Source organism: Hirundo rustica, chromosome 1, assembly GCF_015227805.2.
Source record: "Hirundo rustica isolate bHirRus1 chromosome 1, bHirRus1.pri.v3, whole genome shotgun sequence".
Taxonomy (NCBI): domain Eukaryota; kingdom Metazoa; phylum Chordata; class Aves; order Passeriformes; family Hirundinidae; genus Hirundo; species Hirundo rustica.
The window spans coordinates 75,530,759-75,544,035 of record NC_053450.1 but is presented as its reverse complement, the minus strand read 5'-3'; the positions used below and the strand labels follow the sequence as shown (position 1 = coordinate 75,544,035).

The following is a 13,277-nucleotide window of genomic DNA, read 5'->3' as shown; positions in this document are numbered from 1 at the left end:
ACAGTTCTATAAAGAAATGCATGCATTTAAAAAAGGTCCAGCAAGTTAGGTGATTTGCGAAACTGGTATTGCATACCTTTTTGTGAGAGTGGAAAAACAAATGTTCATGAACTCAATGCTTAGTGAGAGGAAAATCAAATGTGAGTTTAAAAAGAAAGGCACCATAACCTGCCTACCACATCCATGGCAAATGCAATCAACGTTTTTGCTTTTTATTTGCACATGCCCCCGTGATTGCTGTTGCTTTCCTGGTGGACGTTTTTAGAGATAACGTAGATTCTGTTGACAGCCCAGATTTCTGCACAAACACACCAAGTGCACGCTAAGAGGCTGAATCTCCAGAAACTCGAAACCAGTTCTTCTTACAAAGGAGAAAAGACAAGTGGAGCAGGTATTTGTTTTGGTTGCAGCAGAAGTAGGATTATTGTCGCTAGGTTTTTGTTGGCCTATTTTGAGTGGATTGCAGAAAGCTTCCTTGATCAAACACAGGATTTAAAAAGAGATTGATGTACAACTAAGGCTAAAGGAGAGGGGGACAAAATAAATTAATAAAAAAATAAAAATCAAGTAGCCCAGGGAACGTAGATGTCTCCAGAAGTTAAAACTCAACAGGACAATGGTGGCAAATCTGTGCATGAAAGGGAAAAAAGCCCCAAGGCAATCTGCCAAAATCCTGTAGTCAGATTTAAGTGCTGGCACAATGCATACCCCAAGGTGCTCTGGCTGCCACGCTTCAGGCTTCAGCATGTTAATTACGTGCCTTCAAATTAGAGACGAAAAAAGCAAGGACAGCAAGTTAGTAGGTATCAGCCTAGTGATCTATGTTTTCAGCAGAGGCAGAAATCGGATCTAATGTTAGCAGTTGCTTTTGTGTCTGTATACATGGCCATGTTCGCATGTATACACACACACAGGAAGACACTCTTGGTTTTTAATGCGCAGAAGGTACCGGAACAGTTGATTATTTCAGAGCAGTACAGCACCGGAGAGCCAGAAGTTAGTACGGAGAATGATGGCAACGCACAGAAAGGGAGCATGGAAGGTTTTAGAAGAGCTCGCAGGACAGAGGTGCTCCGCTCTTACCCCATTGCTCTGGGTGGAGTGAACTGACTGCTCGCTGGTCGAGGAGCATGTGCTCATGCGGTCTGTGTCCTTGCTGTGTGAAGAGTGGCGGTGGACCTGCCGCTGGAGGGAGTCATTGTCCCCAGGGAAAGTGAAGGAGCCAGGGCGGCTGGCAGGGGATGCTGGGATGGAGCTCCAAAAGGAGCCCTTCTGCAGGGGGCTGCTGGGTGGAAAGGTTTCCTTGCCAAAAGGAGAAGGGAAAGTCGTGGACAGAGGAGAGTTCATTGGAGAGATGGCTCCTGGCCTTGGCTTGCCAAGCGTCAGTGATCCTATGCTGTTTCTTGTTCGACTGTCCTCTGAGATTCCACGTGAGTCTTTCTGGGCTCCATCAGCTAAGCCAGAAATGTTTCCTGCTGTCTTCCTGGGACTTTCAGTAACTTTCATCTTGGGAATCTGTTCAGCTTCTCTCTGAGGACCATCCGGCTCTGCACTGAGAGGGTGCCTGTCTGGCTGGCCCAGGCCAATTTCTAAGGAGGTGTTGTAGTGTGGCAGGGAGTGATTGTGAATGGACATACCTGACATCTTGTCTGCCTCTGCTTGGGCCGAGGCTGCAGAGGAGACCAGGACTGGGGAATGGTGTCTGACAGGCTGGGGGATCCGGGACGGCCGGCTACGGCTGGAGCTGGGGATGCCACTACAGCTGCTGGGGCCGCCGCTGTTACCGCTGCTGCTCCCGCCGCCGCCTGCACCACTGCTGTGGTTCCTCTGGTACTCGATCGGGGACGTCAAGGCTGCAGTGGGGGCGAGGGGGGAGGCGGTCAGGGGAGAGGGGGCAGGAAAGGGAACAGGAACAGTTTAAAACAGACATGTCTACTGGCAAAAAGGGGAGCGCTGTTCAAATAAATTTCCTTAGCTGTGGAAAGACGCCACAGACTTCAAGTCACTTTTCTGTATCTAACCTTCATGACCTGCTGTATCTACCTATATTAAAGATTAAAAATCTGAAACTAAGAAGAAATGTTTTCCTCTAGTATCACACCGCCAGTCAGCAGCCAAGCTGGGAAAAAAAGAGGTGTGACTTCACATTCTCTGCTTGTTGTTACTCATTACAACTGTTTAAAAAAATCTAGGTTGGGACAATACCTGGTAGATATAAAAATAGAGCAAGAACCTTCTGGTGTCACAGCAGACAACACCACCTTCTACTTTTCTCCTGCAGAATCTGAATGTTCTTGCCACAGTAAGATGCGACAACGATGGCCACCAAAACAATAGAACAACAGAAGCAAAACATATTCTGAATAGATGCTAAAGTTCCACTTGGGTTTAGCCTTTAAAAGCTTGCAGTTGCTTAAAAGGCTCTCAGCGGATGGCACCTATCTTGATTCACTCCTACAAAACATTTGGAAAATTTCACCAAGAGAACACCATGTAAATTCAGACTACCACTCTTATAATAAACGCAAGCATCTGTTCTGAAGCAGAAATGCGACACGTATCCCCCAACTGTTCTGTATTAGCTCGGGAAAAAGGCAACTTGCAAAACATTTCAAAGCCAAGAAAAAGAAGATGAGAGAAAAGTCATCCAACGATGAACTTTCAGTAAAAGAAAATAATTTACCATTTAAAAAGTTGCGCTGGTTTTCCAAAATTTGGTTAATTTCATGGATCCATAACTGGCGGACTCCTGGACTGGCAGAATGCAAAATAAAGGTCTCCGTGACATCGCCCGTTCTTGATGTTAGTGCAAATTTACATGGATCGCTGTCCACATTTTCCTCCAGGGAAAGGCAACTCACCTTCATGAAAAAAAATAACATGTATTTTATGGGAAACATACCTTTAAAATCTCTTTCTTAGGAGTTTAGAGTCAGATCATCAAATGATAACCACTCGTTCCTTTAGTAAAATAATACTGTGAAATGAAGTTACTTAATTCCAGTAAACTAAGAATTAGTGTACAGCTTACTGACACACTGTGCCTGAACAATCTCCAGCAGGTCAGCATGGCCCAATGCTCTCCATCCCTCACTTTCAGATTAGTTAAAATGCTGAGCCTGCTATGGAGCTTTCTCTACCACTGGCTCCCACCAAAGGCTTCAGCTGAAGATACAGCAATGCCTTGGACGCGGCTGTTCAGCCAGAGCTGTAAACAGCAGGTTCAGGTGGCAGGCAGAGCACCAAGGTGAATTAGGGGAAGCAGGCTCACCAAAAAAACTTCATGAGGGCTGCTAAGCCCTAATATTATCAGCTTTTTCAGGAAAAGCTTGAAGTGGGGAAACACTTCTCTTGTTTGAGGAAGAGCCAACATATCCAAGAAGGTCGCGCTCATTACAAATGTTATCCAAGTATTTGGGTATCGGAAACAATACAAAAAGAGTTATTACCTCTACTTGCAATGACTTTGTAATGTGGTGTACACACAGCACAGAGCTGCAAACTAAACTTTGTGAATATTCGTCCAGCACTTTGTGCCAGAACACCTGCTTTGAACTTCCTGCTTCATGCAGGAAGCATCAGAGTACTGGCATCCAAAGATCTTCACTTAACATCGGAGTGAGAACAAATTTGGTAGGAAGTAATTTCAGGAAATGACTGACACCTCATTGTGCTCTACGACTGCACATCTAGATGTCACTAGTGACCGCCCACAGAATGAGAAACTGTTACCTTAGCAGAGTTTGTGCAGGAGACACAAAAGACTCACACACAACAGTTACCTTGATACTGTTTTTAAACAAGAATCCGGGCATGGAGAAACCTTTCTTTTTATCTAGCAGCTCACTGAAAATGACAATCTGCTCAAATAGGAAGACCCGTCTCTCCTTGCAGCGTGGCAGAAGTCCTGCATCCTGGTCTGTAACCAAGAATGTGTCCTGGAGCAGGAGCTTACCCTGGGCTACAATTTTACCCTAAACACAGAGGCAAGAAAAAAACATATTTAGTGAAGTTTTTTCTTTCCTTCTTTCCCCAATCAACCTTTTTGACCACAGGGTCATGACAAACAGCTCAATGTATTTCCCACCTTCCAACTATCATTGACCATTATATATCTACTTCTCCTCCTGTACACAAGATATTCTTGTGCTATTTCTCAAAAAAACCCAAATATCAAAAAGAAAAAACAAAAAAACCCCCTAAAACAACAACAACAAAAACAACCCACTCCCCAAAACAAAAACAGACCAAACCCCAAAATCCACTCCAGCTTTTCAATCCATACTGCCCTTTGAGGCTTTCATTTCTCTGTTCTGAATAACTCCAACAGTTACTCATATAAGCTTCCAGGGCACTGAGTAGGGGCAGAATTCATATTCATGTCTGCATCACAGAATATAAAGAGCTTTGCAAGCAGAACATGTGACTGTAGCCTGGCTGATGCATCCTGCTTCAGTAGCCAATTTCCATCTCTTTAGACTTAGAGAAACAAGGAGGGCTACAGTTGCCTCAAGTACATGATTGACCTTAGAGACTCCTCCTTTGTCTACACTACTGACATCAGGTCTGCACACCTGCTGGTAACTGATAATTTCATTATTTTGCAAGCCTTTAGCCAACAAGGGGACTGTAGTAAGACCCTTTCTTGATTTTGCAGAAGGGCTTACCTAGTGTGACTGACACGGCAGGTAATGTTTCCCAGGGAAAAGTCCTTGGCAGGGGCTAAGACTTGATTTTTCATTTGATGCTTTTTGCATCAGCTAACCAGATTGTGAGGAAGCACTGAAGACATTCCTCCTCATGACATTAATGGCTAATCTCTAGAGGACCTGACAAAATCTCTAAGCAAACTCCAGCCAACTTACATCAAATCCTTGCAGGCGGCCAACATTCATCATGTCATTACACCGTTTTGGTACTATACACATGACCTCTACAGCTTTCTGTTCGAGACAAATAAAAAGTCAAGGCTTTATTTTCCAAATGAGTTAGCAGCATAAAATTTTGTTTCATTTGATATGGTTACTTTAGAACAGAAATACAATACATAAACATTTATAATCACTTTCTCAGGAAGATCAGAAAAGGAAAGTGACTCTGCCAAAACAAGAGAAGTTCAGAGTTAAAAGAATTCTTATCACTAAGAGAAAATGTCTCAAGTACCTCTAGTTCTGTTGTGTCAAGATTAGCTTTTTTAGAATACTTGAGGAAGTCCTGAAAAAGAAAAAAAAAATCAAGTATTATTTCTTTTCTCATCAATCATCAACAAGAAATTTTAGAAAAGGTGAATTTGATATCCTCTATCACAACATGACAGACTGCAGAAGACACCCATTTGGATTTAGCTCACACAAAAATATATGCTAAGGCAATGATCTCTGTGCTACACAGGTTTGCTCTTCAGTAAACTTTTATGTGATATTAAAATGATTGCAGGTGTAGCTGGAGAAGCTGTGATGAGTCTGAACAACTTGTATCATGTTAACATCTGAAAACAGTTGGGAGTTCCTTCTCCCATTCCTATGACACTGGTACAAATTTTAAACATTTCTAAACATTTGGTCTTCAACTGTTAAAAGAAAAAAAACCAAATTTCTGCCCAAGCCACCTACTGCAATTTTTATAACTATCTGACTGTGTTCAGAAAATAATCATATCGCATAGCTTACAAATCTGGGTTCTGTTAGGGAAAGGGGTGGAAAAACATCAACATTAATTTAAAAAGAAAATGTATCTGTTAACACATCTTTAACATATCTATTAACACAACTCATTTATCTCAACATCACTTTACCTTTAGTAACAGCTGGTATTTCATAATTCTCTGCACAGGTTTTATTAGCAAGTCCGTGAGCTGAAGTCTGTGGCCCAGGCGTTGCTTCAGATCCTGAGAGTTGTAAAACAAACATTTTTGTTTGCTCAGTTAGAAAGAACTTTGTTTTGTTTTGAAACACAGCATACGTATCAGTATATGGAGATAAATATATATATATATATAAACAAGGATTTATCAGTATTAATTGTTATCACACTAGAAACTGGCAAAATTCAGAAAATAATCTTAAGTTAGCAAAATCTGGAGTCCTTCCCCTTATCACCCTTGCTCCCAAGGTATCCCCTTCTGCAAGCACCTTTCATCTCTTTCTTGAAGAGGCTTCAGAGTGAAATGTAATTTTTAGGTCACAGGTTGTATACAGCCTATTTTCAACAGCGATCTCTGCTTATCCAGAATTGCCATTCTATATAAAATGCACTGGTAACTGCCTGGGCTAAGGCTATTAAGGATGAGAGTCTACTAATTAATTAATATATTATACCTAACCTTTAGTTTGCATCTCTAGGAGTCTGTATCATATTTGAGAAATCAGAACAGAAATGGCCAAGAAATTATAATTTAAAACATTAACGACAATATCTGCTGCATTTTTTTTCTGGTTTGATCAACAGATTTGATAATCCTTCACGTCACATATCCGCTCTCATGAACTTACCTCAAAAAACGTATCAATGTATTCTGAGACAATGTGCTCAGACTTTGGTTTGTTTTGGCAGTAAACTATGTACATGTGCAACCTTCTCTCCTAAAGGAACAAAGATACAGAATGATACATCATTATCAAGAAAAACACATGCCAGAATGAAATGGAGTATTATTTTAAGAAGTACAGCAGTTCTAATGTATGAACTTAAAAAGACACCTTTAAGGAAAAGAAGCAGTTACATATGCTGAAATTACAGATCTGAAAACACATTTATTTGGGAACATCATTATGATTTTAGAAAGGCAACACAAGTGAAAAAAAATCCCACAGCTATAAATCCTCCAGAATGACAGGTGTTCAGATATGATAGCTCAGCAGGTCCCACAATAAAGTTAAGCATGAAAATGGTTATATTTTTCTTTTACCAAGAGCCATAGAAGGTTCAACAAGATGACCCCACAGTTATCCCTTCCAACCTTAACCATTCTGTGATTCTGTAATGGAGCCTTTGAAATACAGTATTTTTTATTCTATTTTAATAAATTGTTTATTATTGAAATTTTTGGATAGAGTAATTACCTCCTCCTGTTTACACGTACAGAACAGTTAGGAGAAAACTTCCATGTCTTTTACTTAGTATTGGCTGTCCTACTGGAGTTTGGGTGGGGATGTAGGAGATGAAGCATAGAAATGCAGACACTAGCAGTTTTTAACTCTGATTCTTTATCTTGTGCGTGTGCTTTCAACACCAAAGCAACAGAAAAAGGGAGAGGAAATATCTTCTGCCTTTAAGATTTATTCTTGATTACTGACATTGCTGGTTAAGAAGTACAGACATACCTACTCCAAAATCTTTCCTTATTACTTCGCTAGGATTTTTTTGCTGTTAGAGGCTTTGCTTCCCAGAGACTTACAGAGTACTGAGAGTGAAGATAAATGGTAAGAAAGAAATGAAAAAGTAAGATGGAGATGGGAAAGGACACAGGATGCAGATTAAGAACATTAGGAACTGAATCATTGTGTTCTAGCCGAGAGGGTTTAGCTAGAGGATGCTGTAATATCATCACAGCTTGCCTTTCCATCTGGAGTGGTAAAGGTGCCTTTCAAAGACAACTCAATTACAAATAATACCAGGAGAAAGTAAAGCAGCAATCAGAAACAGGGAGAGCTACTTCCTACAGGTTTCCCATTTTGCCAGAAACAAATTTTCAGGAGGGGAAAGGATACAGAACTAGAACATGCTCAAACTGGAAGCAGAATGAGCCTCTTTCCTATTTTTATTACTTATATTTCATGCTATTGCATGGATACCTGGGATTAGAAGGCAGGTGTCATATGAAATGACAATTCCCTTGCACTGAAGTGTAATCAAATAGAGAAATGGGGCCCACATTCATGCTCCCTCTCCACAGGAAGGTACTGGGGACAAAGACTAGAACATCTACTTCTTCTATTTATAAGCTCTTGAAAGCTACCCCTCCACCTCTTAGAGGTGAAGAACATTGTACAGCCCGTTCTTGACTGTGTTGTACTTAATAGTCAAACATGTTGGTCAGTAAGCAGCAACAGTTTGCCAACAAAGACATTTGCACTTACATGTTTAACAAACAGGGATCCCAGCTTTTCTGGATCTTCAAGGCACTTCTCCAACTCTCCTAAAAAGAAGCTGAACATAAACAGAATAAACACTCCTTTTTTTTCTGACAGCACACATTACAGCAACAGGTAATTGCAAAGTGGTCTTACTGCAAGACAAGACACTTTTGTGGCCCCTATCAGCAGTACTGGATATTAATGTATGTCCAAAGTGACAGTGGTAACAGTGTAATATTTCAATACAGCTTTTTAAAAGGACATGCTGAATCCATGCCAAGATGAAAAAATTCCCTGGCATTCACTAATAAAATTACTACATTTGATATATAGTGACTGAAAGCTTTCCCCTTCTTAGTCTGAGTGCTTGATGCTAATATTGCCATGCTAACCACCCCTAAAAAATTGTTTATAGACTCTATCGTTAGAGAGAAAGCAATGTACAAAGTTCTGTCAATATTAGAGATCCTCAGCTGAAGTACTTGCTATATATATACATATATACACACACATATATACATTTGTAAGCTGAAGTTACATTTTCTACAACTCAAAGCACAAAACCAACTGTCTTTACCTTGTATCTGAATACCTGAGGAATTAATTCCTAAAGTCAGTCTAATATTTTTTAGGTGCAATACGTACTCTCTGTGCCAGTCATAAATCTGGTGGATGTTTCCAAACACAATCTTGTCTTTGCCTTTCATATCATCAGGTACACCATCTTCCTTCATAAGTGCCATATAACCCTGCAACAGTCCAAGTGAATTCACTGTGAACATACTTAAAAAAACCCAACTTGTCTTTTAATCTCCCTTTTCCCAGAAGATGTCCAGTGGCAACAACTTGCTTGGGACACAAAGCCAAACCAGAAAACTGTTGTATAACACAGCACAGCACAGACACAAAATATCACAAATTGAGGTGAGGCTGTCTACACAACAGTGCTAGAAAAATGAATTCACTGTTTAATTTAGCCTGCATGAATGGGCTCAAAGCATGAAGGAAACTTCCACAGCCCTTCTCCTTACTGCCTGAAGGAGCTGCAATGCCTTGCCAAGCAGGGCTGTTCCCAAGTAAATGTCAGAGCCACTGAAGTGCCTTCTCTGCTGCTTTGCTCTGTGTTTCTTATTTCACTCACACTAACCCCACACCAAAGTGCACTCAGGAGGTAACTGCCCATGGGACTGCACTCCATGGACTACTGCTTGCACTATGAGCAAACCAAACACAAAAAATTAAAAATCAATTCTGTTAGCAAGCTTTCTCACTGCAATAAAGTTCCTCTTATATCTTCCCATAGTCCCATCTTATTTTTGGTGTCCAAGCTGTCTCGCTGAGCAATTCTACCATACAGTTAGATTGGGAGTGATTTTAAATTCTGTAATATTCAGGCAACTCTATTCCTTTTCCCCCCCAGCAGTTCTGTTCCTAAATAGCCAGGTCTGGTTTTGATTTGCCAAGTGTATGTTTTGATGTCCAGCACTTTCACCAGAAATTATGTTGTTATTTACAAAAACACATCTATTTACGGACTCCTAATGCACCCTTTAAATACTGTGAAAACACTATCACAATGCTCATCTTTCTTTCCCTCCCTGCCTCCAAAACAGTTTAAGAATTAAACTTTATTAGTCTAAAATTCACTGTCATGCTCCTTTTTCTACTCTTCCAAATGCATTTAGTTGGTAGCTGAAGACTGAGAGGAGATATGTGATGTTATCTCATTTTACAGCAGGGGAAGCCAGGATGTCCAAGAGAAGCCTAGCCGTAGGAGAGGAAGGAGGACTTTCAAATCTTGGATAGCTGCTCTGTATGCTGAGGTACAGTGCTTTTTTTTCTTTAAATTTAGATGTGCTTAATATCTGCTAGGATAACATTAGGCCAGAGGTAGTGATTTAAAAAAAAAAAGGCAAAGAACTACACTCCTCAAAAGAACAAGGTGAACACAGTAAAAAAGGAATAAAATCTGATGTAGTGTTTTAATACATTAAAAGCTTACAGGAGGGAAAACTCAGAATGTAAACTTTCACATTTTTAGTCTCTTCCTGTGTTTCGTTTTGAAAAACAACAGTGAGGTTCAAGCTGCAGAGCTGGTTAGCAATACGTTAACAAAAAAGAAGAAATCGAGAGAATTAAAGACATCATACCTCAACTACATAGCCCAGATCTCGCACATAATCTCGCTCTGTCTCCACTAATTCCTGTAAGACATAGCTACAGTGGAAGGAAAAAAGTGAACAAATATTAAAAAATTAAACAGATTTTTCCAGAGAATTAATGACATACAAGTTTTTTGACATTTGCAGTCACAGGTTTGATTGACAGAACTGAAATGGAAGAATTAATGTACATTGGTTCTCAGCAAGATACTGCTTTCAACTTTGAAACTGGACAAGTCTTGCTGCTGTTTATCTAAAGTCAGATGTTTCCTTAAACATGACATAAAAATTAAACATTTAACTATTGTTTAAAACAAAATGCTATTATGTCTCTGGTCTGGAGACTCTTAGCTATACGGATGGCTATTTCTAGACACAAGTTTAAAAAATTTGAAACCAGGCATGTTTTTATTCTACCATGGTAACAGTTTACTACTACGTAGAGAAATTAAGCATGGTTTGGAATACAATGAGGGGAATGACCATTTTTTCCCAGCCTAAAAGACCTTTGAACATTTAAAGATCAACATATTCCCAAATAAATGATAGTGACATGCAGCAGAATTCAAACATAGGTATGACTATAATTAAAAATCACAGATTGAATGTCACAGAGAAATGTGACCACATGCTTGACATCTAATACAAGTCCTCCCACTTTCAGAGTAACAGCTTCTGCTGCCTGTTCAAAACAAGCACTGGAAAAAAAAAAAAAAAAAAAAAAAAAAAAAGAAAAATTGTACAAAATTGGTCTTACTGTCGTCTTTTTAAGGAGCTGGATTTCCTTTCCTCCATCTCATCTATGGGTGACGAGGAGGACAGAAGAGAGTTATCTGAAGGGTTGAAGGATGGACTGCTGCTGTCACCTTGATCTACCAACAAGGAACTTGGACGGTCCTCCAGAGCCTGAGGAGGTATTCAAGAAAGTCAGAAACAATGAATTATTTCTCCTTTATTCACATGACACATTACAAGGTGCTGTATATAGCAATCTATGAGAGATCAATTACTTTCATGTATCTTGGCAAAGCGAGTCACAAGGCTCCAGGAAACTAGGCAGCAACATGGCTTTCCAAGTTAACTGAGCCTTTGAAGCACATTTGAGAGGCTCCTTTGAGATGACAGTCTTCCCTTCACAGGAAAATAAAGGTGCTGAACTGTTTTGAGCAGCAGTGGCTAAGGGTCGGACTCTCCTGCTCAGGATGCAAGTATGGCGGGAGCAACACAAATGTGTCCTCATGGCCAGGGATTAAATTAGATCTGTCAGATTTGACTTCTGGCAAACACAAGTTACTTTCAACAATAAATAGGACATCTTTAAAGGAGATTTTTAACTCAAGAGAAGGTGTTCTCTCTCGGATGCTTTGGTTATCTTAGTAACTAGCCAAAATAACACCTCAGTGAAGAAAAAAATTGCTTCTACACTGCCAATGTTGTTTTTGAGCTTGTTCAGATCCTAGAGGAATCCCTGTATCCTCTTCCAGAAAACACTGTATCTCCCTTACATGGACTCCCACTGGCTCCTGTTTGTATATAAGATGAAGAAGCAATAGGAGGAAATAATACGAACATCTTCTATGAAGTATTCATTGAATTTCCTTAATTCGAGCCCATAATTTTGGATCAAGCTACAGTTATGTATCACATTTTCCTTGCATGTGATATAGCCTTATTACAAGACACATTTACTTCATCGGGGTGGGGTACAGCTATAATCTTTTTTCTTTCCCCACAAAAAGTAAAAAGCCAATAATGATATGACTTGCCCAAAACCCAGGGGAAGCTGAGCCTTGGCTAAAACTGTGAAATGAGAACATCTCCCCCACTGGCTATATGCATGGATCATTAAGTTATATCCACTGCTAGGCAGCCTGAAAGACACTTGGACTATCAAACTTTCCATTTACCAAAGACTGTTGAATTTTCCCATAGATTACTTTGTATTCACCCTTCCAGTGTAAGAGAAGTAAAAAGCAAAGTTAATACCCAAGAAAGCACAGTAATTATTTTATGCAATAATGTAATTTTCTCTGAATGAGAGAACAGAAAATAAAATTTCTAGCTCTGAAAGTCAAAGCTGTTTCAATTTAAAATGAACCTGGAAAATATCAACTTCTGATAACATGCTGCAGTTCTTTGCTGTTTTCACAAAGGCACTTCCTATTGAGGCCAAGAGGGGCTATGCTGCAAAAGCTGTATTTAAAGGTTTTGAGGAAATCCAGAATTGCTGAGGGACCTCTTGAGATCATATAGTCCAATCTCAAACAGGTTCAGCCAGAGAAGTTTTTCCCAGACTGGGCCAAGCTGGATTTTGATTACAAAGGGCCCTTCCTGGAATGATGCATATAATGAGAATCTTCAGAAACATGGAAAATTTAAAACATAGAAACTTAAAAAAGCTGATACAAATTCCTCCTACCTAATTTGTAGCAAGGATGGAGGCACTAACATGCAAAATGATCCCTTTACTCTTTTACATATTTCTTCATTATCATGTTGCCTACAGAGCAACTAGATGACATAAATATTTGTGTTATTAGGGTTACCTGCTTTACTGCTAACCTCATAAGATTTGCAATAAATTTAGGGATTCTTCTCATCCAAGTCTATTGGTCTAAGACCCCGGGTCTTTGCATTCATTCTAATAGGACATTTTCTTTTGACTAACAGGACATACTTTGTAAATTTTCTACCATCTCCTCTCTCCTTCTTATTTATTGCTTTTTGCTTCTCTACATTGCCATTTATGCTTTTACAAAAGAGCGTGTATAAAATGACCCCATCATCAACCCAGAAAGTGACTTTTGAAACAGACAGCACATTTTCTAAGTCAGTATAAAACATGCAGGTTTTCTTCGAATAGCAAGCTGGGACTTGAAGACACGACTTCTTTAGATACATGCACCTGCTGGTCAGTCTCACCATTTTACTTTTGACGAGCTCTTCAATTGCACTGACGAGTTCTGCAGCACTGGGGGTCTCAGAGCTTGTCGGCCGCACCAACAATCGAGAAGATGTCTGTGCAATGACACAAAGGGAG

The 13,277-nt window shown here is 39.9% G+C and overlaps 1 protein-coding gene across 3 annotated transcripts in view; it reads right to left on the bottom strand.

Moving 5' to 3' along the window:
• TRIO (trio Rho guanine nucleotide exchange factor) overlaps positions 1-13,277 on the bottom strand; it is a 243,428-nt gene that overhangs the window by 14,572 nt on the left and 215,579 nt on the right. Inside the window, exons 37-48 of one of the 3 annotated variants that reach the window (XM_040074368.2) lie at positions 13,160-13,255; positions 10,995-11,143; positions 10,226-10,292; positions 8,721-8,824; positions 8,079-8,148; positions 6,492-6,581; positions 5,795-5,887; positions 5,164-5,214; positions 4,866-4,943; positions 3,783-3,974; positions 2,684-2,861; positions 1,084-1,853 (exon numbers count right to left, since the gene is read on the bottom strand). In XM_040074368.2, the coding sequence (XP_039930302.1) occupies positions 1,084-1,853; positions 2,684-2,861; positions 3,783-3,974; positions 4,866-4,943; positions 5,164-5,214; positions 5,795-5,887; positions 6,492-6,581; positions 8,079-8,148; positions 8,721-8,824; positions 10,226-10,292; positions 10,995-11,143; positions 13,160-13,255 (1,938 nt within the window). The remainder of the gene's footprint in view (positions 1-1,083; positions 1,854-2,683; positions 2,862-3,782; positions 3,975-4,865; positions 4,944-5,163; positions 5,215-5,794; positions 5,888-6,491; positions 6,582-8,078; positions 8,149-8,720; positions 8,825-10,225; positions 10,293-10,994; positions 11,144-13,159; positions 13,256-13,277) is intronic. The other 2 variants (XM_058422546.1, XM_058422547.1) reach the window with 2 other exon arrangements.